Source organism: Urocitellus parryii, chromosome 6, assembly GCF_045843805.1.
Source record: "Urocitellus parryii isolate mUroPar1 chromosome 6, mUroPar1.hap1, whole genome shotgun sequence".
Classification (NCBI taxonomy): Eukaryota; Metazoa; Chordata; class Mammalia; order Rodentia; family Sciuridae; genus Urocitellus; species Urocitellus parryii.
The window spans coordinates 177,716,688-177,744,682 of record NC_135536.1 but is presented as its reverse complement, the minus strand read 5'-3'; the positions used below and the strand labels follow the sequence as shown (position 1 = coordinate 177,744,682).

General features: G+C 38.9%; 1 protein-coding gene across 4 annotated transcripts in view; it reads right to left on the bottom strand.

Annotated features, from left to right (window-relative positions):
• Phf20 (PHD finger protein 20) overlaps positions 1-27,995 on the bottom strand; it is a 128,416-nt gene that overhangs the window by 54,632 nt on the left and 45,789 nt on the right. For 2 of the 4 annotated variants that reach the window (XM_026383200.2, XM_026383201.2), the window contains exons 3-8: positions 19,622-19,793; positions 17,773-17,857; positions 8,632-8,711; positions 6,407-6,794; positions 1,909-2,022; positions 620-808 (exon numbers count right to left, since the gene is read on the bottom strand). In XM_026383200.2, the coding sequence (XP_026238985.2) occupies positions 620-808; positions 1,909-2,022; positions 6,407-6,794; positions 8,632-8,711; positions 17,773-17,857; positions 19,622-19,793 (1,028 nt within the window). Of the gene's footprint in view, positions 1-619; positions 809-1,908; positions 2,023-6,406; positions 6,795-8,631; positions 8,712-17,772; positions 17,858-19,621; positions 19,794-27,995 lie in introns of those variants that run through there. The other 2 variants (XM_077800228.1, XM_077800227.1) reach the window with 2 other exon arrangements.

The window sequence follows — 27,995 nt, the reverse complement described above, 5'->3', positions numbered from 1 at the left end:
CATGCCTATAATCCAAGCAGCTCTGGAGGATGCAGGAGGACAGGCTGCAGGACTTTTTGAGTTCAAAGCCAGCCTCAGCAATTTTGTGAAGCCCTAAGCAACTTAGTTAGTGAGACCCTATCTCCAAAAAAAAAAGGTACATTCACAGGTCCCCACACATACAGCCAAGGCTGTAAACATTTCAAGAATGAGGCTGGGGGGTTGGGGACATAGCTCAGTTGGTAAAATACTTGCCTCAGATGCACAAGGCCCTGGGTTCAATCCCCAGCAACACACATACACACATACAAAAAAAGAGGCTACAGTGAAAGGAGAAATACTGCAAATGTCAACAAAAGGCAGAGGCGTGGAGTGAGATGGCACCAGAAAGACAGAGGCAGGGTTCTTCTAGTACTGTATTCCAACCTAGCAGGAAATAATATAAAAACACAACTAACCACAAATGCATCCAGAAAGCTTGTCTACTGAATGAATAATCAATGAAGAACCATATGAGAATACTGCAGCTCATTTAATAATTTGATTTTAAGACAATCTAACACTCATGGAAGCTAGAGATGGTTCTTACTAGAAAAGCACCAAGTTGGCAAAAACAATTTCAAAACAGTCTCTGACTCACCTTCTTCAGGTTCCTTGGTACTAGATGACTTGTCTTGTGAAGGATCCGTATCGACTTTATCAGCCAAATCTGGTACAACCAAGTTAGGATCTAGGATCTCCTGGGTCCCGTTAGTGGACAGCCTGGAAGACCGTCTCCTGGACAAGTCTTTGTCAGTGTTTTCGGAACAGTTTTTTGACTTTTCCTGGGCTATAAACCATTAAGAGAGTTGTAATCCAGAGAGCAACAGGAATAAATAATTGTTACTACAGATTTCTGGGTTAGGTGCCTCCGTAAAGAATTATAAGAGAAACTTCTGGAATGTTAAATTATTAACCTTTCCCTATAGTTTTAAGCAAAAGCAAAGTCTCTGCCAGTATAGATTTTATTTTGTTAAGAATTAAGAGAGTGTAGGGACTGGGGTTGTTGCTCAGTGGTAGAGCATGTGTAAGGCCCCGGGTTCGATCCTCAGCACCACATATAAACAACAAACAAACAAATAAATAAAAAGTCCTTTGACAACTAAAAAACAAAAATTAAAAAACAAAAGAATTGAGCGTCTGAAAATATGTGCCAAAGCATGTGCCAGTCTTGACAATTAAGTTCTATTTTGGAGCTTCCCAAATGAAAGTCTATAATGTTAACTTCCAAAGTCAATTGAAGTTTTGTTTATTTGTTTGAGTGGCAGGTTACTGAGAATTAAAGCCCAGGGCTTCACATGCTAGGCAATCGAGTTTTATTTAGAGGCATCACAAATTCTTTAGCAGGGTATTTTTCTAACCAATAAATAGTATTTTAAAAAGTTTCACTTAGAGAATAAAGTCCATACCTTCCTAAGCCTTTAAATTTCTAGAGGAATTCAAATCAAATGTAGTTTATAGAAATGGATATGACACCACTGAACCCAACACTAATACAATTTTGTGTTTCTTCTAAGCAAAAACTCCAGTTTCAACTACAGCCCATTCACATTAATTCATGCAATCAAGGACAATCTTTTTAGGGGGGAAGGGTAAGGGGACTGAATCCAAGGATGCTTTACCACTAAGCTATATCCCCAGCGCTTTTTATATTTTATTTTGAGACAGAGTTTATGTTGCTTAGAGGCTTGCTAAGTTGCCCAGACTGGCCATGAACTTGCAATTCTCCTGCTTCAGACTTCTGAGTCAGTGGGATTACAGGTGTATATTACCATGCAGCACAGGAACAATCATTAGAGCCTATAAGGCATAGAAGACAGGATGGACCTAGAGGAGGCTGACCCAAATAATGCCCAATTCTAGCCACACATACACAAACTGGAGACTCACATGAATTTTTATCAAGTCGAGGACGTTTTAATGGGATATCACTTCCTTTTGATATTTTCCGTCTTCTCAATTCCAATGTTATTGGTTGCAAAGTCTGAGAATTTGAATCCACAGCTATGATGTATACAGAACCACACAAAAAAGATATGTAATTTCTCAGTGTCCAATCTTGCATTTTATATAAAAATTACTTAACATATGAAGACATCCTTGCATTATAAACCCTCAAAAGGGGCATTCTTTCTAAGGCACAAGAAAAAACAGTGAAATAAATGAGAAATTACTACCTCTGGGACATGCTGACACTCTGCAGATTGATATCCTAAATCTCTTTTTGTACTCTCTCTTATGACCCAGCTTTCTTAAAACCCTCTTCTTAGAACACCACAGTGCAACATGACTGCTTTTTACCTGAAGTTGCATGAGCAACAGAAAAGTCATTTTTGTCACTATTAAATCATCTCTTCAAAATTGTATCTACTGAGAAAAAGGGGGGGGGGAATCTGACTTATCCAATATTCTCCTGAAATCCATCATGCATGCTAACTCCTAAAATGTATATCTAGGGTTTAATTACTGTTTTTAATTTCTTCTTGCTGAATTTGTTATCATTAGTTTTAGTTTTGAAGGTTAAAAAGAATGCCAACATTTATATTCTTTAAAAAAAAAAAAATCCCAGGCAAATCTCAGAAAAGCATGCTTTTGACAGTTAATGTTGCAGGAAGCTGTCACAGAATTCAGTAGTGCAGACACAAAGCCCTCAAAGACTGCTCGCTATTTTTAAGCCTAAAAATGTATGAAGTTCTCCCCGAATCTGGAAAAAAAAAGATGAGAATCCAAAAGGCAGACAGAAGAAAAAAAAAGGGAAAAAGAAACTGGGGAGCTTTTGACAGGAAGACAGAGCTAAAGTCGGTAAGGAAGAGTGAGAGAGAAAGGGGAAGAGATAGGAAGGCAAGTAAATGATGGTAGGAGAAGGAAAAGGAATGAAGAGAAGAAGAAATGGAGAGAGAAAAAACTCATCTAAGTCCAATATCTGCATATCTGCCATGTCAAATGGCTGAACACAAACAGGGTTGAGCTCCAAGGCCACCCTCATTCTTGGCTCTTCCTGTGTTCAGACTTCCCAATGCCAACATTCTTCTGTTCCAAGTGGTAAGAACTTGGATCACACACATTCCAAGTTAAACACAAATACAAGCAACCCTCTCAAAATAGCTCAGAATCTATTCCCAATCAATTCTATACAAGTTAGGGAACCCAAGGCTCTACCAAATCAATGAAAACTTTTCCAAGCAATTTCGTTAAGGGGATTTGAACTATGTATGAGATATTTGGCAAGTCGCCTTCTTTTTGTACTGGGGATTGAACCGAGGGATACTTTTTACCACTGAGTCTTTTTTTTTTTTTTTTTTTTTTTTTTTGGTGCTAGGGATTGAATGGGCTCTTTATCACTGAGTTACATTCCCAGTCCTTTTTATTTTTATTTTGAGACAGGATCTCACTAAGTTACTGAGGCTGACCTTGATAAGGTTTCATTAAGTTGCTGAGGCTGGTCTCAAACTTTTGATCCTTCTCTTCTTTCTGCCTCAGCCTCCTGAGTAGCTAGGATTACAGACGTGTTCCACCACGCCCAGCAAGCCTTTTTCCTTTTGATACCTTACAGAAATGAGAACTGACCATACAAAACTTGAGTATTGTTAACAATTCACATTGCCAAGAAGACATGGAGAAAAACATTTTTACACTGTTGGTAGGGTTGTGAATTAGCATAATCACTATGGAAATCAGTGTCCTCAAAAGACTAGTAATGGAACCACCACCATATGACCCAGGTATACTACTCCTCAGTATTTATCCTAAAGAATTAAAAGTCATCATACTATAGTGATACATATATACAAATGTTTACAGCAACACGATTCACAATAGCCAAACTATGGAACCAGCCTAGTTGTCTGTCAATGGATGGATAGATAAAGAAAATGTGGTATATACACAATGGATTTTACTGAGCCACAATAAAACTATGACACTTGCAGGAAAATGGATGGAACTTGACAACATTATGTTAAATGAAATAAATCAAACTCAGAGAGCCAAAGGTCATATGTTTTCTCTCATATGTGGAGGCTAAAAAGGAAAAAGGAAAAGAAAGGTATGTCTGTATTGGGGGGGAGGGTGTATTTCTTATGAAAATCTCCCAGAAGGCTGTCTAGAAAGCAACTAAATTTAAGGACAGTCCTGACCTATAGAAGTACAATGAAAGCCAGAAATAGAAGCCACACATAATTTTTAAAATTTTAGTAGTCATACTAACAAGTTTTAAAAAATCAAATTAAATAATTTATTTTATTTAAACATATTAATACATTTAAAAACATTTCAACATGTGGGCTGGGGCTGTAGCTCAGTGGTAGAGTACTTGCCTAGCACATGTATGGCACTGGGTTTTATCCCCAGCACCACAAAAAAATAAACAAATAAAATAAAGGCATTCTGTCCATCTACAACTATAAAAAAAATTTTTAAATCAATATTTCAACATGTAATTAATATAAAAAAATTACTGGGATTGGGATGTAGCTTAGTGATAGAGTACTTGCCTAGTATGCACAAGACCCTGAATTTGAGCCCCATCATCACAAAAGAAAAAAGGAGTTTGTGCTCTTTTTTTGTACTGAGTATTTGAAATCCAAGTGTTCATTTTATACAACACATCTCAATTCCAAGTGCTCAAAAGTCATATGTGGCTTGTGGCTACCTTATACACAGATCTAGCCCCTATTCAAGTCCAGCATGCTCAGCCCCCACCTCCACATACTCACCCCCACCCCCTCACCCCCATTACCAGGAACTGAACCCAAGGGCACATGACCACTGAGCTACACCACCAGCCCTTTTTATTTTTTATTTTGAAACAGGGTCTTGTTAAGTTGTTGAGACTGGCTTTGAACTTGCAATCCACCTGCTTCAGTCTCCTGAGCCACTGAGATTACAAGCATGCAATACCATGCCCAGCAGCATGCTCAGCTCTTGAGAATAAAATCCAACTATAGTTACTGAAATAAGGGAAGTCCCTTATTTCATCTGAGGACAAATCAGTCTATTATCTAATTTCCTATAAAATTAGAATTCAGATATGAGAAGCTAGTCTATTGGGAGTAAGTACAAAATACATTTATTTGATGTAAATTAAGGTAGACTTTTTCCCTGATGGGGCATTTTGGTTTGATAAGGAGGATTGGCTTTGCATGCTACTATATTAGGGAATAATGAATGAACTAACACTGTAGTTTCACAGTTTTAATGAAAATATATTTTATGTCAAACTTTATATTTTAAAGTTATTTGAAGTTATTTAATCTCGCATTTTAAAAAACTAGATATTACTTAAAAATGTGCTAAGAGATTCACAGTTTTTCAATATTTGTATAGGGAATATGCAAGGAAGAATGTCTAAAGACCAAACGCCACATATTTAATCATGAACAGGTTTGGTCTAGAACCCTAGGAGATTCTTCATTTACACAATCAATCTGGAAAATGAGTATTTGGCTTAGGAAGAAATCAAGATTTGTTTCATCCTTGGTTTTCTAGGAGTTCCAAACTTATACTTCTTTTTAAAATAACTATATCTTCCTCCAAATCTATATCCTCTTTGACTCTTATCAATTAACTATCTCAACTTTTTATTTTACTGTTTATTATTTTGTAGTGCTGGGGATTGAACCCAGGACCTCTCACATGCTACGTAAGTACTCTATATAAATGTGGCATATATACACAATGGAATTTTACTCAGCAATAATAGAATCATGACATTTGCAGGTAAATGGATGGCATTAGAGAAGATAATGCTAAATGAAGTTAGCCAACCCCCCAAAAAACAACTGAGCCATATAGACTCAGCCTTAGCTTTTTATTTAGACTTATGAAAATTTCCTATCAATAATCACTCTCTAGAGAGATAGATTTCATAATGTACCTATGCCTCTCTAGCTCCAGCATCCTTCTGGCCCACTTTTTCCTTTTTTTTTGGGGGGGTGGGGGTTCTGGGAATTGAAATCAGGGTCTTATGTATACTTAGGTCATGCTGTACCACTGAGCTACACTCGCAGCCCCTGCCTACCCCATTTTCCTCCCCCTCTTTTCCTCTTTCTTATCTGTCTCATTAAAACTATATTTCCTAATGCCAGGTTTTATCAGGCTTCTTTAAATTGAGATCATCTGAATAGACAAGCAAAAGGTCTTGGCTCATTGGGCTTTGTTATGTAAGCTGAAGTCTCTGTGGAGAGTCTACCACCCCAAAGCTGGGTCCTGCACACACTCCCGAACATGCCTCACTTAGAGCCAGGTCCCTGGTACAACCTGCTCTCAATCACAGCCAAAGTCAGTCACAAATACGAAGAACTGAAGTGCAGAAGGTAGAAAGACCTGCAAAAGGCCACAGAAGAACATTCTGGCATCACCCACTGCAGAGCCCACTTGGAACACTCACCAGTAGGAGCTATGGAAGGGGGTCTGCCTCGTTTTCTTTTTGGCTCCCTCAAGTTCTCCTGTGGACTCTTCACAATGTCGTTTTCAGGTTTTTTATCCACTTGAGTATCTGCAGAGTACTCTCTGTCATTCTCTGAAATGTTCTCCTTATCTTCCTTCTCGTTCTTGGGAAGGTTTTTCTCCAACACCTTCCCTTTTTCAGCACAGATTAACTTTCCTTCTTTGTCGGGCAGCTTGGGTCGCTTTTCCGATTTTAAGGCTTTGTCCTCTTTGTCTTTCTTCACATTGACTGTGGCTTTTCTCTGCTCTTTAAATTTCTCTCGTTTATCGGAAGATGATGAAAGACTTTTGTGATCTGTTTCTTTAGGCCTAGCATTACCCACAATATTCTAAAATGAGCAAAATAGCGATGAAACACACTTTGTGATTATTTGCAAATCAAAAATTAGGAGGCTGTTTGCAAATTTATGGAGAAACTAAAAGAGGACATTTGCCATGTCACATAATGCAAAACACCACTGAAAATACACCCCGAAGTTTGAGGACCCATACTAAATAAAAACAACTACTGCGTTCAATTTCTTCTGAGACAAAGAATGATGATGAGATCACTAGAGAATGCATAAAAGGTCCGACAACTACCTAGGATCTTTTCTGGAAGCAATTTTTCTGACAGAGGTGTTCTAAAAAATGCTTTCAGGCTCTGACCCGCTTGTCCTCAGCCTGATTCTATAGACTGAGGACTTCTCAGAGGCCTACCTCAGTTTGCTAGCATATGCTAAAGCCCCATTTTAGTGTAGAGAGAAAAACAAACTGGTAATTGGGAGGTTCTGAATACAATCTGCCAATTCTGGACAAGCTCATAATTCAGTTATTTTTATCTATATTCAAATATACTCATTCGACAAACTTAACACAAATGCCAAATCTAAAGCAAAAATAAGATTTTAGAGTACCGTATAGTTCTTTAAATGCCTGAAGGAAAAATAATCAAAGAGAAAGTATCATTAGGACCAAAGTTCTATAATTTTGTAAATTTTTTTTAAAGGAAACCCAGAAGGTAAAAACATTTTTGAGGATACCTTTAAAGGTATCATCTCTCATTCTTCAGTGGATGTATAGAAGAATTTGTTAAAATCTGTGATAAGTCAAAACATTTGCTCATCATAGGAAAAGACAGGATGGGGGTTAAAAAAAAAAAAAAATCACCAAATACTATCCCATCAACAATCACTGAAAGGTGAGTAGCCAATTACAATGTCTCAGTAATAAAATCTTTTACTAATTTCCTTTAGCTGTCTTAACAACTAAACCAGTAACAGAATTTTTAAAAACACTAATATCCAAATTTTGATCTCTACTTTCCTCTCACCTATTTCATTAAAATATTAAGATGGGGCCCAGGTTGTGGCTCAGTGGTAGAGCGCTTGCCTAGCATGTGTGAGCCACTGGGTTCCATCCCAGAGACCACACAAAAAGAAAAACAAATAAAATAAAGGTATTGTGTCCAACTTCAACTAAATATATATATATATATATATATATATATATATTTTTTTTTTTTAATCAAGATGACAGAAATTAACAGGGGAAAAAAATCATGATTAAAGTAGGCAACACAATCTACAGGCTCCTATCTGTTTAGACTATATTTCCAATGTCAAAACTCATACCCCATGCTCAAGCCAAGTACATACAAGGTGCATGGGACACCAGGACACTAAATTCCTGAATCAGACATATTGAGCACAAGTGAATGCTAAATCCACAGCAAAGGATAAGTGTGTAAACCACCCAAGTCATGGTCCTAAGTCATGGTAAAGGACAAAGGTAGAACAGGGGAAAACATGTTCCAGGTCTGCTCTAGTGTTATGACAGGTTCCCTGTGATGGGTAACAACCATGGGAGAAGGGCAAGGAAGAAGAAAAAAGATGAGTAATCAGACACTTTTGAGAAAAGATGAGGAAAACAGATATCAGTTAGTAGTGTTCAAATATTCAGCATTTTTGAAAAAGACAATCTGAAAAAGACAATTTGAAAAAGAAATAGCAAAGATAGACAATATTCACAACGTCTGAAAACTCATGTATTACTTTCCGGTGAAACTGTGTCAGGTGGAGGAAATAAAGACTTGCCATCATAAACAAATGTAATGTCTTTATTCAAGAAACAAAAGTACAAAGTTAGCATTATTCATAACACAAAGCACGAAACCACATTTCTCACCTGATCTTTGGAAAAAGCTTTGACATGAATATGTTTGACAGTCTGAACTACTCCATCATAAAATTTCACAGTGTAAGTACCTAAAATTCAAGAAGATATTATTTTAACTTGTAGTTTCATGGAAGCAGCAATTTTTCAGAGCATAAACACAAGAGAGCTTCAACCACATAATACATTTAGGTGAGTTTAAAAACTTTTTTTTAAGAATCACATTCAAGGCTAAGGATGTAGCACAGTGGTAGAGCACTTGCTTAGCATGAATGAGGCCCTGAGTTACTCCCCAGCACCACCAAAAAAAAAAAAAAAAAAAAAAAAAAAATCAATTTTATCCTATTTATGTTACAAGATTATAGCATGCTTATCTTCATTTCTTAGTCAGGATTACAGTTTAATTTTTATCTATTAAACTCAAAATCTATCAAAAAAATCTAATTTTTATAATGCTTCATTAAAATAAAAATAGTCTGCACTGAGTTTAGGCCAAAAACAAAGAAAAGTAAAACAATTAAGAATGTGAGGAAAATGCAGACTTATTTTTTCCTTGGTGAATTATTAATTTTTGTAATTTAATATTTATTTTCTGGGCTTGGGGGCAGTAACATCTTTTTGGTTTTGTTTTTTGATACTGAGGATCAAATCTAGGGCCTCCTCCATGCTAAACACAAACTCTACCACTGAGCCACACCCCCAAGAAATAAAACTCTGCTAAAAGTATGTTTTCTGTGATTAATCTTAAAATCCATATGAATTAACTTCCTATTATGGTATTTGAAAAGAGACTTAGCCAAAACACTAAATGCTACCTGCTCTACTATCAGTTTTATTTTATTTCCATTAGAAGAGATTGTTAAGGATCACTCCCCCCACCACCACTTTTTTTTTTTTTGGCGGTGGGGGGAGGGTGCTAGGGATCAAACCTATGGCCTTGTACATGCTAAGCCCTAATTCTACCACTAGACTACATCCCCAACCACCAAATATTCATATCTTCCCAAATAAAAATTCAACTACAACAGTTCTCATTAGTTGCACACAAACCAAAGCTTTCAAAACTTTGCATCTTAGAAGCAGAACTAATTCTGTATTCCTTCCCCCCAAACTCGCAGAGATTTAAAAAAAAAAAAAAAAAGTCACAGTTAATCTTCTCAAGATTACCAGTTAACAACTGGTAATTATGTAATGGTTTACCATTAGTAAACATGGTTCAATTTTCAGGACTGATTTTCCACCTAATAAAAATCCCTGACAAGTGGGAACAGAAGAATGCAATAAGGAATTTAAGATCTCCTGGTTACGTTGCTCTTTTTCTTTATTCTTTTTTTAAAGACAAGGTCTGCTATATTGCCCAAGCTGGCTCCTAAACTCCTAGGGCCAAAGGATCTGTCTTCCTCAGGCTTCTGAGTATCTACGACTACAGGTGCTTGCCACCATGCCCAGCTTTTACCTCATTAGTGCATTCCCTCCCCACATCAAATTTCCTTCTGTCCTAAACAAAGCTTGTCAATAGTTAGCCAACCCTAGTATTCAAAGTCCAACACAGTCTGAGCCCATTTTTCAAGACTATTTGTCTTTACTAGCATCAAATACCCACCAACTCAAAGTGACTTGCTATTCACTAAAAGTGCCCTTAACATTCCCATCTCCACATCTATCAAAATATTTTCCTGCCTGGAAGGTGCCACTTATTGATCCTTACGTGGTCAGCTCAAATGACCACAACAGATCTGTGAAAGCTTCCTGGCCTCTATACTACTAGCAAATTCAGTCTGCTCTGAACTCCTCAGATTCATTTGGCACCTGGCCTGCAGAACTCCACATTTAGGTTTACCTTCATATACATACATATCTTAACTTGAAGGAAGGTTCTTCAGGACAGAGACGATGTCTTGCATCAGTTTCTTCCTCATACAGTGCCTGGGTCACAGCAGCCCAGTGCTCAGAGTGTGACCAGCAGCATCCGTACTCCCAGGAACTTGTCAGGAGTACTGACAAGTACTTACCAGCCCCACTTCAGATATACTGAATCAAAAACTCTGGGAGTGGGGCATAGAACTGTTTTTTTAACAAGTCCTCCAGGTGATTCTGATACACACCAAAGTCAGAGAAGCACTGCCATAGGCAATTAATAATCACCTACTGACCTTTACTCCTGGGCATTACAAAATAAACGTGATTATTTACCAATATATCACCAATCAGAAAGAAACTGACTAGCAAATATATCAGGATACACAAATAGGCTTGGTGGAGTAAAAACATCAGCAATGAGACGGCAGAACAAGATCCAGGAAGACTAAGAATGGAAACATAAACAATTCTCTACATAAGGCAGCGCAATAATGATTTGAGTCCCTACAACAGAGGTCTAGATTCCTCTCTTTCCAAAAACTGTCTATACTGTGAGCTTACTGGCAAGCAAGAGTAACAGTGACACTTCAGAATTCTCAACAGACCCTGCTCATTCAAGTGTAATGTTGCTCCGCACAGTCTAGAAATGAAGTGGGAGGGAGAAGGATGGGAGAGTTTTAAGAATCCAGTTCTAGTAAAATGGGAAAAAAATCAGCCAGGCACAGTGGTGCATGCCTAAAATCCCAGTAACTCAGGAGGCTGAGGCAGTAGGATTGCATGCTCAAGGCTAGCCTCGACAATTTAGCAAGGACCTACACAACTTGGGGTGGGGATGGGGCCTTTTCATAAAATAAAAAATAAAAAGGGCTGAGGGTATAGTTCAGTGGCTAAGTGCCCCAGGTTTAATCCCCAGTAACAAAAATATAAAGTAAAATTTAATTTGCTAGTAAGTCACCCAAGCCTATACTTTCAACTGTTTTATCAATAAAGTTCAGTAACATCAAAATAAAAACTGTCATTTCTACAGACATTTCCACCATCCAAAGTAGTAGTATCTGACAACTATTTGGGGTTAATTTTGAGGCTTAATTAATTAGTTCTGGAGCTTCCTCTTGAAGGCAGACTCCAGAATGAAGCCTTATATGAAAGACTCCAAGTTCCATGGGCAGTCTAAGGCAGAGAGAGGATGAGAACCCAAGACTGCCTATGAACCTCTCTGACCAGTTCTTTTTCCACCAGCTCACACTGCCCATAGTTCCAGTTGCTCAGCCTAAATCCAAACCACTCGCCCAGAACATTGCTGGCCACTAGGAAATGACCCAAACTACGGTCAAAAGTGCTCAAAGGGCCCCTGTCCTTAGATATCAATATCCTGTTCCTGACTTTTTTGACCTACAAGTGACTACAAGGGATCACCTTGGAACTTCCTCCCAGGATCATGCTGAACAAGGCCTAATTTGGGCTTCAATAAATCAGAAGGGCCAGGAGTGGTGGCATTTTCCTGTAATCCTAGTGATAGGGAGGCTGAGGCAGGAGGATCACAAATTCAAGGCCAGTTGCAGCAACTCAGCAAGACCCTGAGCAACTTAGTGAGACCTATCTCAAAGCAAAAAATAAAAAGGGCTGGGGATGTGGGTCAATCTCCGGTACCTAAATAAATAAACATACTTTTATGTAAGAATAATAGACAACAATAGTGGGCTTAGGCCCACTTCTGGAGAAAGCCCAAAAATCTACTTTCATGGTTTCATGTATAACTAAAAGAGGTCTTCCTGGGAAATTTTCCCATGGGTGGCTGATAACAGAGCTCTGCTGTGGCCACAAACGTCATCTAATGAATACCATGTAAATGTCAAAAAATCAAAATAAATACTTCCTTGGCTGGGGAGGTAGTTCAGTGGTACAGCACATACTTAGCATGAATGAGGCCCTGGATTTTAACCCTAGCATCAAAGAAAACAGCATATCCTGTTTTATCTTGTTGAGAGCCACAGCCGAAGGGGCCCCAGCAAACTTCCAGCTGCCAGCTGATGATTGGCTCACAGCAGCCCCAGCAAACTTCTACCTGCCAACTGATTGGCTCCTCTGCAGTGATGCTCATTGGGCTGTTTCCCCGCCCTTTCAGACCACGGAGCTGCTCATTGGGGGACTTTTTGGCTCCGCCCACACGACCCAGCCAATCGGCCTCAAGAACAGGAGGGGTGGGGGAGGTGGAGAGACTTGTGGGAAGCCGGTGGTGGCAGTTGGGCTCTGAGGGTTTTTCCTGAGGAGCTGTGTGGTGTGGTGTATGTGTTCTAAAAATAAAGTTCGTTTCTTTTGACAAGTGGCTCCTGAATTGTGCCCAGCCAGACTGTGGCAGTATCTCCTCTAACTTGACACAAGGTTACCACCTTAGGAACCTCTGCCCTTACTGGTACCAAATCAAACAAACCTTCCAAGCCTTGCCTCTCTGTTAAGAAGAGGGTTAAGAACTTCACATATCAGACAATCTTAGAGCAACCAGGAATAGCTAAAAGTCTGCTAAGAACAGAACTAATGATGCCCAGTAAGCTTATATTCTCCAAGATCAAGGAAGTAGGGATACACAGATGACTTTGGACTGTGCAATTTTTTTTTGTGGGCATTTTTGTTTGTTCATTGTGGTACTAGAAATTGAACCAAGGGATTATCTACCACTAAGCTACATCCACAGCCCTTTTTATTTTTTAATCTGAGATAAGGTCTTGCTAAGTTGCTACGGCCTCAAACTTGTGATCCTCCTGCCTCAAACTCCCAAATCACTAGGATTACAGGTATGTGCTAACACACCTGGCTGTGGACAAAGTTCTGCTGCTCTTGGATCCATCATGACAGTGAATGTGGAATCCCTTCTCCAGCCCATTTGTTCTCCAAGAATCAGAGAATTCCAAAGGCCACAGATGGTGTGTTCCTGAAGTCCTGAGGTTTCCACAGGTGTGTCTCAGCAGGTGGATAGAAGAATAAGCACAGGATTGAAGGCCCACCTTCTCTACCCCTAAGCCTTTTCTTCTGAACAATTTTATATTATTGGGCTTAGTTTCTGTGGCTGACAATTTCCAAAACTGCTCATCTGTTCCAATTCCTTGTTTGATTTCTAGTTGCTCAAATGAATCTGAAGCAAGAGCCCATAATCACTGAGCAGAGACTAAGACTACAGCCTCTCTCTCAATCAGGGTTCCAAAGACAGCACCAAGCTCCAGAAAGCACAGAGCACCTATACCTATGCTAGCATTATATCAGTGAACACCTGGGCATAATCCACAACTCCTGTCCCTTTAGGAAAATCCTGCTCCAATGTGGTAGAGAACAGCCTGGTACTGTTGGAAATGCAGGTCAGGGACTTTGGAGTCCCATAGACCTTCACTCAGATCTCTGATCCAACATTTATGTGCTTCAGGCAGTTTCCTCCTATGAGCTCAGTTCCTCATTTATAAAAGGAGGACCGGGTTAATAGCAATAACCTTTCCACATTTGTGTAAAGACTGAGATAAGACATGGAAATTACCTAGCACAGGCCCTGTCACAGAGTAAGGCATCAAGAAGTGATTCTAATTATCATCCACCAAGTCAATTTACAAGGGAAGCACCAATCCTCTCCCCCCACAGAAGTTAACAGCAAAGGGCTAGAGCACCTGCAGGTATGGGCCTCAATCTTCCTCTTATCTCTGTGCAAAGCTGTTCACAATATATCAAACTCCCCACATTTCAAATGTAGGATCAGTTACAGCATGAAGAAAACAAAAAGTAGGAACTGCTGCAGCAGAGACTTGAGAATAAGACCATTTTCATAGCATCTCCTGTTACAAAAGCAAGCCTTGGGCACTACCCGGAGAGACTGAACTAGGGGAAAGGGGAAGCACATGACCCAAAAATATGCATGCTTTTTAGGAAGGGGGACCTGATTTGTCTTCTCTACCAAGTTAAAGAAACAAAGATCAACAGTTTTGATCCCCGGTTTTGTCATAAATGCTAACCTACGTGCAGTTTCCCCAAAGGAGAATGCTTTGCAGAGCAGCCGCAGCAAAGAGGTGAGGTCAACTCACCAGAGTTGGGTTCCAAACAAAGAGTCCCTGAAAGCAGAATCCCCTCTTTTACTCCAACACAGACTGGAGGTCTACCAAGGCTACCAACTACAATTGCCTTCACACTAAATGTGGCTCACTTTCCACCACCACAGAACCATCCCAAACAAAAAGCTAATTAATATGGAATTGTCCTTATTTCCCAAGTGCTAACTAACTACCCTAAGAAACTCTCAATTATTTAGTTCTGATTCAATCATGACAGACTCCGAAGTGTTAGCAGTCACTGCTCATCAACTCTGCTCAGGGTCTCACCTGCTAACCTGCTCAATCAATGCTGAGCCTCAGCAAAACCACCATGGAGGTTAAGAGTGGCAAGAAAATCAGACCAAAAATGAATTTACAAGTAGTCACTTTTTTTATCCCTATTTTCCTCCTAGCAGCACTACTAAGACTGAAGTGTCATTTACAGGAGGCACCTTGCCAGCAGAGCTCCTCTTCACAGCACCATTAAGCTGTGGTGGCCCTCCCTACTGACAAAAGCAAGGCAGAGCAAAGACTTCTAGGGAAGAAGTAAAAAGACAGTCCAACACTATAGCTCCCAATCCCATAAGAATTAGAATGAGGGCTGGGGATGTGGCTCAAGCGGTAGGGCGCTCGCCTGGCATGCGTGCGGCCCGGGTTCCATCTTCAGCACCACATACAAACAAAGATGCTGTGTCCGCCGAAAACTAAAAAATATTAAAAAATTCTCTCTCGCTCTTTAAAAAAAAAAAAAAAAAAGGATTAGAATGAATCATGATGAAACAGAACTGCCTGCCAACTCCCAGGGATAAACTCTAACCCCAAGACAGTATGTCAGAATCATTGTCTTGGGCCGGGGCATAGTTGAAATTGTTTGCTTGGCATGTGCTAGGCCCTTGGTTCCATCCTCAGCACTGGGGGTGGGGGGGGGGGTCCTTTCTTGACCTCCAAACCAGGCACAGATCTGAGCTTCCACAAGGCCAGCTTTCCTTCACCACCCCACTGTGGCAATAGCACCACCAGCCTGTCCCACTAAGTTCCCAGGTTCAGGATTTTCCCACTCTGTATCCTCTACTCCCTCATCCAATTAGTCTCAAGAACAAGTAAGGCAGGCAGCACAATATAGAACTTCAGACCTAAAAACTTCAGGAAAGGAGGTTTTGGCAGAAGTTTTTACTCATTCTTCATGTTCATCAATTAACTAAAATTCACTGGACCAAACTCACTGGACAAAAAGACCATTTTAAAGAAACAACCATAACCTATAATATTAGCTCATGGAAAAAAACACAACTGAAAAGACATTTTTCTTTTTTAAAAATTTGCAATGTTCTGGTTGCCCCAATTTAAAAATTATTGAAAATACCTAATTAACTATCACCAATAGTGTGGTCAACAACTTTTAGTTCTTAAATAGTTCTTCCAAAAAATTTCAGACCCATCCTACTTATGAAACCCTGTATATAGAAGCCCTCCTCCCCCTCTTATGATGTGCTGCACCATCCTGCTCCTGCCCTGCCTACTCTTGGTAGCTCATCTCGGCACTGACCTCATTCTGACTGGAACCAGGTTCTCCCTCTTCCCCCAAGTCCATGATGTTATGTTCTGGGCTTTGCAGATACTAGACGAAAAACTGTAGGTCCCTAAGCCTTCACTGCCTCCACTAATATTCCTTCCACTCCTCTAAAAAAGAGCTGCCCGGGCTCCTAAAACCCTCTTTGTCAGCTTGCCCCTCCGTTGCTATTCCCTCATCCAAACCCACTGGCCCAATTTCTGTTCCCCATGGGACTCTAGGATATCACTAGAACAAAAGAGAAATGTTCCTCACTATCTGCTACCCCCTTTATCTAAGGAGTTACTTATCTCACCAGAACTTTATCTGAGCTAAAGAACAGCCATTCTCCCCAAAAAGCACACCTCCAATGGATACATTATTTGAAGAAGAACATGACTTGATCAGCACACATCAGCCCATCAATTTTCAGTAATACATTTATGTGCATACAGAACACATGCATTTCATATCACGTGACTTCAAAAGTCAATGAGAAGAAAAGGCTAACTTAAATACAAGAATCTAAAAAGACATGTATATCTTTTTTTTTTTCCTTCTTCACACACAAGCATGTCTGTTGTTAAAATGATTTGAAGCAGTTTAATAATAAGTAAGCTCCCCCCAAAATAAGGCTTTTGGGGTTAATGTGATACAAATGAAAAATAATAACAGGAATTTTACTAAGAAAACAGCTTATAAAAGTAATTTAAGGACACAAGGAGCTATCCAAAAGGACTAATCTGCCAAAAACTGGAAGACCAGTAACTGCTTAGTTAACTCAAAAGATACAACCTTGCTTGGAGTCTATTATTTCAACTATTCTCAGACAAAACTTGGTCAGCTTAAAGCCAAACTCTTAGCAGAGTACTGAACAAACACTTGAATAACTTCACTGAGTGGGAAGGGGTGGGGAAAATCAAGTGGGTTTGTTTTTTCCCCTTCATTCCTAGGAATGAAACCCAGGGCCTTGCACATGCTGGACAAACACTCTATCACTGAGTTACACACTCAACTCTATAATCTGGCTTCATAGTCACCTCTAACAGTAGCACAACAAAGCCTAACTGTTCTAAACATTCACTTCAGAGAACAAGCCATATCACAAACATCCTGTAGAATATGCTTTAAAAAAAGAAAAAAAAAAAAAAAAAAGGTAATCACTTGGATCCAGAGTTTGTTCCAGAATCCTGACCATATGTGACCCTTCCCCTACCCTTATACTAGCAAAAAAGAAACTCTGTGCCTAGTTCCCTGTCCTGTCTCCTCACAGTTCCAAATTCTGGCAAAGGCAACCCAAGTCGGTGCTCTGTAACCCTGCATCTTAATGTCTTTACTCTGTGACTTTGTTTCCACAAAGTACAAGGAACAACAGAAGCTTACTGAAAATTATATTTGGAAGTCCTAGACAGTAAGAACCCATACTCTTCCCAGCACAATGACAGATGAACTATGACTGCTTTAGAAAACAAAAACTAAAATTTAGGAAAAGAGTCAAAACCAACTTTTTACCCAGCTTTCTTTCCATTTGTAATCTTTTCCTAACTCCTGAAATACTGATTAACTTGGAGAAAGGGGATTCATAAATAATAAATACTGACAATCCACTACCAAACTCTCATGTTATAAACATCCCCTAAATCATAAGTAAAAATAACTACAACTCAAATGCCTTACCATCCTTGTTAACAGCAGTGACTCTGGCCGGGTAAAAACGACAATCAGACCAGCAAGCAAGGACCTGCTCGTTTATTTGAAATTCCTAAAAAACAAAACAAAAATAAACAAAAAAATAACAAAAAAAAAACCCTGTTACCAACTGCATTCCACAGGACACACGTTGTACCAAATATAAAAGAAGGTGGGTTTGACAAGAGAGTGAGAAGTGGGAATGGGATATTGGGTAAGAGGAAGATGATTCTGCTGTTCAGCATAGGGAATCAAAACAAGAGGACTGGGACACCAGATCTCCCCAAGCCAGGGAGATCTGGGTAAGCACATCACAGCTTTGAGGATGATAATCCCCTCATATCCATGATACACAATGAAAGCAAGTTTAAGAACCCAGGACCACCAGGGAACACACCCAATTTAGAGCTGGGAGAAATGAAGCTACTTCATCTTCAAGGAAGCAGCAATCACACTATTTAATGCCACCCACACTTTTATAAGATCTTTTGCCAAGGGAGACAACCATTCACCTTTAATATTTTATATTTTCCCAGCACATGATTTGCATTGATAAATTCTGTAAAATGAATACTGAACAATCAAATAGAATATTGGAAGGAAAAAACAAAAAAGGCCAGCCAGAGTTCAAGTTCCCTAGTGAGGATAAAAACTGGAAAACAGAATCAGGCTGAGTCAGATCTAAAATCAGCAAAACTACTACAGAAGTCTCAATGCCCATTTTAAAAACTTAAAACTAATACTTCATACATCATTTTATTTATTGTGTGTTTGTTTGTGTGTGGAGCTGGAGAGTAAACCCAGGGCCTTATACATGTTAGACAAGCCCTCTAACACCAAGCTACACCACAATCTGGGTAAGTCATTTTGAAGTCAATAGAAGCTCCAGGCATAGTGATAAAATTTAGAAAACAAGAATGCAGTCTAACAAATTCTGGGTTCCTCAAGGACTCATAAAAGACCTTGTGTATGAAAATAGAATGGAATCCACATGCAGAATGATAGTTTTATAAATTATCAGGCAGCAGATAAGCTTAATAAATGATCTAGATGTCTAGATACAGAGGATCTAGAATTCAATCATTCATTCATTTATTTAACAAATATTTACTAAAAACCTATTACATGCCAGGCATTGTTCTACAGGCTAGGAAAACACTGATATAAAAAAGAAATCAAGGTGCTGAGCATCTCAGTAACTTGGGAATTCCACCAATAATCCCAGCATGCCAGTAATCCCAGTAACTCTGGAGACTGAGGCAGGAGGATCATAAATTCAAGACCAGCCTCAGGGGCTGGGGATGTGGCTCAGGCTGTGGCGCGCTCGCCTGGCATGCCTGCGACCTGGGTTCGATCCTCAGCACCACATACCAACAAAGATGTTGTGTCCACCGAGAACTAATAAATATTAAAAAAAAAAGATTAAAAAAAAAAAAAAAAAAAGACCAGCCTCAGTAAATTAGCAAGGACCTAAGCAACTTAGTGAGACCCTATCTCAAAATAAAAACTAAATAGTAGGGATGTAGCTCAGTGGTAAAGTGCCCCTGGGTTCAATTCCCAGTACCAGGGAAAAAAAAGAAATAAGGTCCTGTTCATCATCAATGCAGCTCAGCCTAGTTAGTTTATAAGCTGTCAGGTCAATCACATCAAATAGATGAAGAATGAAATACTTCAAGAGCCCCAGGCACCAGAGAAATCTCAGGGATACAACTATAGGCCAAAATAAGGACTGGTTCCCAGCTGCTATTGACTTTCACACTGAACACTAAAGACTGGAACACAAACTACCCAATGGCTGATCTCACTCATTACAGAACTTGCCAAATTTATTACTCACAGAAGATCCATCCTCTTCATGTAAACCCTCTTTCCTCAGCTGTATTTTCTCTAAAGGGCGTAAATAAGGACTGTCCCAGCAGAACCACTCATCATAACGATGGTTCCAACGCTTGAAATGAATGAGTACTTTTCCTTCTTCGTAGTCAATGTCTTCTATATGAGCTGGATACCTGAGTCAGAAAAAAATTAAAATTCCTTTAATATCCACTGAAAATATCCAAAATGTTACCCTTCCAAACATCTTTTCCCACAGAATGTTACCAAAGTATTAAAGGCCTACCATTTAGAGATTCTGTGTAATTGGGTCAAATAAACTATGGAGGTAACATTCTAGTTCAAATTGCAACCTAGATATTACATAGTTTATGAACTATTAAATTAACCTTTCAGAATCTAAGTTCTCCCATGTAAAGTGGGTTACCAGTTGAAAGAGACAACATAAACATAAGGGCTGAGCACACAGGCAGCAGGAAGCAAATATTTAACAACTGGATTATATTTAATGTGTGCCAATATATTAGATTAATCATGCAACCTAGACTCTACCTGATATTCTCAACTGTAAGCATTCTGTAATCGATGTAAAAGTAGAAAGCTCTCCTACAATGTGAATCAGAACACTGTATGGTAAGCTGTTTTTAAAAGAAGATAAATATATACACAAGAGGGCTGGGGATGTGGCTCAAGCGGTAGCGCGCTCGCCTGGCATGCGTGCGGCCCGGGTTCGATCCTCAGCACCACATACCAACAAAGATGTTGTGTCCGCCGAGAACTAAAAAATAAATATTAAAAATTCTTTCTCTCTCTCTCTCTCTCCTCTCTCACTCTCTCTTTAAAATATATATATATATATATATATATATATATATATATATACACACAAGAAACTAATAACATTGGTTACTTGTAGAAAAGAGTGGTCATTCAACAGATGAGCTCTTCTTTTTCTGCAGTGCTGGGGATTGAACCCAAAACCATGCACATGCTAGGCAAGCACTCTACAGCTGAGCTAAACCCCCAGCCTTCCATGGGCTCTTTCAAACTCTACCCATCCTTCTGGACTGAGAGTTGGAAAACAAACAATGTCATTTTCCAGACTCCCGTATAATTTATATTTAGCAACCAAGGTCTCTATGACCCATGCATTAGTGGCCAGACCAAGTATACAGTGCAAGGCCTCTCAAACTTGCAAGTATATATAAACCATCAGGGGATATTGTTTAAATGCAAGTTCTGATTCAGTAGGCCAAATTAGGGTTTAAGAGCTTTGACAAGGATTGGGCACGTAGCTTCATGGCCAAGCATTTGCCTAGCATACATGAGGCCCTGGGTTCAATTGCCAACATCATAAAAAAAAGAAAAGTGTTCAAGAGCTCTGACAAGCTCCCAGTTGATAATGCTTGTGTGAGGCACTGAGTTCAATACTCAGCACCACATAAAAATAAATAAAATAAAGGTATCATTCTATCTACTAAAAAAATTTTTTAGTAAAAAATAAATAAAAGTTAGGGTTGGTGGCACACACCTATAATCCCAGTGGCTAAGGAGGCCAAGGCAGGATGATCGAAAATTTGAGGACAGTATCAGCAACTTAGTGAGAACCTAAGCAACTTAGTGACAGCCTATTTCAAAATAAAAAATAAAAAGATGGGCTGGGGCTGTAGCTCAGTGGAAGAGCGCTTGCCTAGCATGTGTGAGGCACTGGGTTTCATTCTCAGCACCACATACAAATAAATAAAATAAAGGTCCATAAACAACTTAAAATATATGTATATTTAAAAAGTAAAGAATAAAAAGAACTGGGGATGTGGTTCAATGATAAAGTGCCTCTGGGTTCAATCCCCACTATCAAAAAATAAACAAAAAATAAAAATATCATAAGAAGCAGCTCTCTTAAATTGACTTATATTAATCAAATTATTATTTTGGAGTAAGAAATTTTAGGGTCTACCAACATTTTCTCCCTACAACTTGGATTTGCACATTTCCCTTCTTCTCCTATATCCAGCACCTAGAATAGTACTGTCATAATAAGTAGGTGCTACTTAAATGAATAGTATCTATATATTGTGTCGTCTTCAAACTTCCCACTCGTGTCCTCTAAGGCAGTTTGTTCGGCATTTACCTATCACAGTACCTTGCATACACTGAATACTCAATAAATGTTCAGTAGATGAATTCTGCTCTTCCTATTCTTCCCAAAGGTCATGTGTCCTGTGAATTTTTCAATTCCAAGGTTCTCAGACTCCAACTTCCCATTCCAATGTCAGACCCTCAACAAGTTGAGGCCTCTATCACTTCATGTGTATCCTCCCACAGAAATGACACTGCATGCTTTCAAATAATGGTACCGTACACACATTCTGTATTACTCAAAAAAATTAACAGAGCCAGGCGCAGTGAAGCATGCCTATAATCTTAGCAGCCTGGAAGGCTGAGGCAGGAGGATCATGAGTTCAAAGCCAGCCTCAGCAATTTAGCAAGGCCCTACACAACTCAGTGAGACCCTGTCTCTAAATAAAATATAAAAAAGGGTTGAGGATGTGACCCCTGGGTCCAATCCCCAGTATAAATAAATAAATAAATAACAAAAGGGATAAAAAGTCCTGAGAGTAGTCTTCTATGCCAACCCAACTGACAGCTGCTATAAATATAAGCTGTCTTAACAGCATTAACAGCAAAAAACTGTTTGTATAATCTCCTGAATTGAGCAGTACAATTGGAGGAAACAAGACAGGATTTCCTAAATCTATTCCTCTCAGTAAAATGGGGAAATGGACAAAATATATCAATTATAAACTTCTTGCTCTCTCATTCATTCTGCCTACAGAGACTGATGACCTCTCTAAAATAACAATCTTTCCTAACATATAATGTTTTAATATCACCAGCAGGAGGTTTCAAAGACAGGGTCTTTAAACTAATACAGTGAATTAATTGTTACAGAATTAAATTTTATTTAATTTACAGAACCTTTCTTTGTACTGCATTCACATTCTTTCTAGGTTTTGGGGTTGAAATATACCTTTTAAATTAAAACTGGTAATTTTTAAATACCCTTACTAATATTATGCAGCTGTTAAAAAGAATGAAGCAGCTTTACATGATCTTAAAAAATATGTTTAAGAAAAGTGAAGAAGTGGCAGTGGATGGCAGAGATATAAAACAGTAATGCACTACCACTTATTTGGAGGAGGGGAGAGAGCCAATACATTCATACCTGTGTTTAACTGCGTGGGCTATTTCTGGAAGGATGATCAAGCGGGTTGGCCTCTTGGGAGAGGAACTGGATAGTTAAGGAACTGGAGAGGAAGTATGAAACTTATTTTACTCAATGTATATCCTTTTGTTTGTTTTGAATGCTGTACCATGAGCACGTATTAACTATGCAAACTATATAATTAAATATTTACTCTAAATTATCCTTACTTGGCAAAATAGAAAGTGGGAAAACTCAAGATACATTCCAAATTCTTTTGAATTGTATTGGTCAGTGCCTTCTAAAAGTCTGGGAAGTTGGGAGTCATAAAATCAAGTGTGAACTCCTAGACTCCCTACTCTGCTGCACACACACAGATCTGAAGGGGTCTCTGCATCCTTAAAGCTGAAAGCTTTACCCTCACTCAAAAGAACTTCACTGGGCAAAAAATAAAAATAATTTTTTCCTCCACTGGGCAAAGGTATTCCACTGTCTGCAGAACTGAAGAAACTACTCCAAGAGGCTTAACAGTAGCAAAAGGAGACAAAGTTTCCTCAAGAGAAACTGTCCTATCTATAAGTGTGACAAACAAGCAAGCCACTAATAGGAGAGTAGGGTACCGAACTGCATTTCAAAAAAGGAGAAGGCAGCAAAGACCATCTCAGTAAGACTGGGTAAATCATAATTGCTATCTGCCTTGGGAACAGCTCAGCTTCATTAGTCAATAGGACTTTATTAAGTGTCTTTGATCTGGCCTGCCAATTCCAAGTCTTGTAAGAAATTACACACACACATATGTTCAGATCTCAGTCCTGGATTGAACCCAGGGATGCTTCACCACTGAGCTACATCTCCAGACCTTTTTGGTTTTTATTTTGAGACAGGATCTCACTAAGTTGCTGAAGGTCTCACTAAATTGCTAAGGCTGGCTTTGAACTTGTGATCCTCCTGTCTCAGCCTCCCAAACTGCTGGGATTACAGGTGTATGCCACTGTGTCCGGCTGATTAAACTTTAAAACCATTAACTTGAACTCACAAAATGGCTGGTAACCAACTGCTTTTATCCATGAAGAGAGTAATTTCACCTGGTTCAACCTGGAGACAACTATAAGGTTGGCTAAAGAGAATGAGGCAATGTAAAAAAAGAAGTGTTTGGGCTGGGGTTGTGGCTCAGCGATAGAGCACTCACCTCGCACGTATGAGAACCTGGGTTTGATCCCCAGTACCACATAAAAAAATAAATAAGTGAAATAAAGATATTGTGTCCAACTACAACTAAAAAATAACTATTAAAAAAAAGAAGAGGTGTAAATGGAATTTGTACAGGTAGAAAAGGGAACAGAATTTCAAGCTTCAATTTTGGCTAACAGTGACTGATGATATTGATATGTTATCTTCCAAACCAACACTGTACCTAAAACTCACATTTTTAACCAATGGGAATATCAGTCAGAAGAAGCAGATATTAAACACCAAAGTAGCAATAAAAGTTAGCTATGGGGGCTGAAGATGTAGCTCAGTGGCAGAGCATTTGCCTTGCATGTGCAAGGTGCCGAGTTAGATCCCAAGCACTACATGCATATGTTCGAGCATGCATACACAAAAGGTAATTATGGGGAGGGGGGAAAAGATTACAAATGACCAAGAGGATTTTGCTTATGCTTTGAATTTTTACAAGATTTAGGCACATATTACCTCTGTAAATAAAAATATATACTTTTACAAGTCCTGATGATTCCAGTAATTCAGGAGGCTAAGGCAGGAGGACTTCAAGTTCAAGGCCATTAAAGCTATCATTAGTCTTGGCAACTTAGCAAAAGGAGTTTCAAAATAAAAATAAAAGAGGTGAGGATGCAGTGAGACCCTGTCTCTAAATAAAATACAAATGGGCTGGGGATGTGGCTCATTGGTCAAGTGCCCCTGAGTTCAATCCCCAATACCAAATAAAATTAATTTTAAAAAATAAAAAGAGATGAGGATGGTAAAGTGCACCTGGGTTAAATCTCCTGTACCACAAAATTAATTATTAATTAATTAATTAAAAAACAACTAAATACTTCTAAATTAAAAGTTCTAAAAATTATTTAATGAACAGATATCAACCAACAGCTTCACAAATGCATGTTTTTATACGCTGTTATACACCCACAAAATGAAACATCATAAAGTTGTAAAAATAAATAAATAAATAAAGATTCTAGACATGGTGGCACATGGCCAGAAATCTCAGCAACTTGGATTCCAAGTTCAAGGTCAGCCTTAGCAATTTAGCATAATCCAGTCTCAAAATAAAAATAAAAAGCACTAGGGATGTACCTCAGTGGTAAAGTGCTCCTGGGTTTAATAATAATAATAATAATAAATACTGTATTAATTGATTAATTGATATACAAAGAGCTCCAAGACATATTGTTTTTAAAAAGCAAACTACAGAATACTACCTATCTATATAACACAAAGCTACCATTAGATAAGTAGCTCCTTACCTACATTTTCCATTACTTCTGTGGTTACTAGCTGAAGTTGTTTTGTTAATACTTTTTTAGTTGTAGATGGACACAATGCCTTCATTTTATTTATTTATTTTTATGTGGTGCTGAGGCTCGAACCCAGTGCCTCACACATGCTAGGCAAGCACTCTACCACCAAGCTACAACCCCAGCCCCTGGATGAAGTTTTTACTTGATAGCTTTGTGTTAAATGTAGATTGACACACTTGTAGGACAGACAGAAACAAATAAAACAGACTACCTATGGCAGCAAATCAGAAACAGTATGGATAAAGGAGCAGACGCAATTGTTCTCACTGTATATATTGTTACAGTGTTTGTTTTTTTTTTTTTTTTTTTTTAGTTGTAGTTGGACACAATACCTTTATTTTATTTATTTTTATGTGGTACTGAGGATCTAACCCGGCACCTCACATGTGCTAGTGAGGTGCTAGTGGAGAGCTCTACCGCTGAGCTACAATTCCAGCATCAATAGTGTTCTAATTTTTTTAACTTCTTGCTTTTCCCAGGAAAACTATACATCACATTCCAAGCATAATTATTTTGTCTCACTTTCAATACTGATACCTGTCATTTAATTTTTGTATGTTACCACACAGATTAGTGCTTCTAAAATGATGTTGAAAATCAGCAGGGAGCCAAGCACAGTGGAACACATTTGTAATCCCAGCTACTTGGAAGGACTAGACAATTTAGCCAGACTCTGTCTCCAAACAAAAAATATCAAGGCTGGAAATGTAGTTCAGTGGTAGAATGTCCCTGGGCTTCATCCAGAGTCTCACACACACACACACACACACACACACACACACACACACAGGAAAAGGAACAACAATCAACTTACCTACCTATCTGAGGTCTTTTCAGAAAGTAGTCTCTTGCCTATGTTTTCTAATATTTCTGTGGTTACTATTGGATCAAGTTTTCTACCTCTTTTTGAGTAAATTTTGCCTATGCTAATAAGATAGCATTTGGGGGATTTGGGGTTTTAGGGCTGGAGATTGAACCCAGGGCCTCGCTGAGCTACCCTAAGCCCCCCAAAATAGAGTTTGAAATGGTAATCAGAAATCAGATATAAGGTTCAAAAATCAACCATCTTCCCTCATAAAGATTCCTCACAAGCACTTCAAACTTAAGTCACAAACAGGATTTTTAAATATCCATATAAATACATGATTGTTAAGTACTTTGTAAGACAGGAACTATGTCCTATGAATTGTATTGTTCAACAAACATTCCTGAGTTTGTATTATGAAACAGACAAACTGCTAGTCCTAGAGAAATAGATGACCAAGCAACAGGATCTCTAAGGTGGAAAGAGCCCACAGAAAATTTTGGTGGCCTCATGGGATTCCCTACCTTATCTATCAGCAAAGAGACCCAGTAATACTGTCTGGAGGGAAAGGGTAAAAGAGTATATCTCTAGAATTACCCAGACTTCCTATAACCCATACCAGTGCCACATGGAAGAGTCACTGTTTTTCCATGGCTGGCCCGCCTGGGCTCAAAAATCTGGGTTCCTGTTGCTCTCCAAAGCACCTAAATGACCCTTTCCCCATCATCACTATCCTCTCTTTAAGCCAATGGCCTCCCAGATGCTAAGCAAGTGCTCTATCTTTGTACTACATCCCCAGCCAAACTCCATATTCTCTTTCATCTATTTATCTATTTTTCCATGTTTGGGATTGAACCAATGGGCAATCTACCACCAAGTTACAATCCTAGCCCTTTTTAAAATTTGAGACAGGGTCTAACTAAGTTGCCGGGGTTGGCCTTGAACTTGTGATCCTCCTGCCTTGGCCTTTTTTTTTTTTTTTTTTTTGGTGTGTGTGTGTGTGTGTCTATGTGTAATAGGGTTCTAACCCAGGGCCTTGAACATGGAAGGCAAGCACTCTGCCACTAAGCTATATCTGCACCCTCTCCCCTCCTTCTCTCTTCTTTTTTTTTTTTTTTCTTTTTTTTAAACCAGAGACTGAACTCAGGGGCACTCAACCACTAAGCCACATCCCCAGCCCTTTCTTTCTATTTTTTTATTTAGAAACAGGGTCTCACTGAGTTGCTTAGCACCTCACTCTTGCTGAGGCTGGCTTTGAACTTGCATTCCTCCTGCCTCAGCCTCCCAAATTGCTAGGATTACAGGCATGTGCCACCACATCCACTTTAAAGTACATTTTTCTATCACTTACATCCCAATCCATTCCTGAGCCAAGCCTACTTCCTCTGTTACTGTCCACAGAAGCAGCAACTACTTCAAACTTTTTCATCAAACTTCCTTTTTTACTAATCACATATTAGAAGGTTGAGAGAGTGCCTTTAGAGAAGACTTAACATTTGTATTGAACCTTCAGAGAAAGGAAAGCATTTGCCAAATCTCTAATTCTCCCCTAGAATGCCCAGTACATATTAGGCATTCAATAAATGTTCAATGGATGCATTCTTTTTGTTTAAATTTTTTTTAAGGTACCCGAGATTGAACCAAGGGCCTTAAGCATGCTCACAAGTGACCTAATACTAAGCTATGCCACTGACCCTGAATGTACCTTTTTTAAAAATCACATTATTGGGCTGGGGTTGTGGCTATAAGGTCCTTGCTTAGCATCTGAACGGCCATCTTAAGTGACAGCCACCATTTTAAGGAAAAAGTTTCCTTCCTCCCCCCTCCT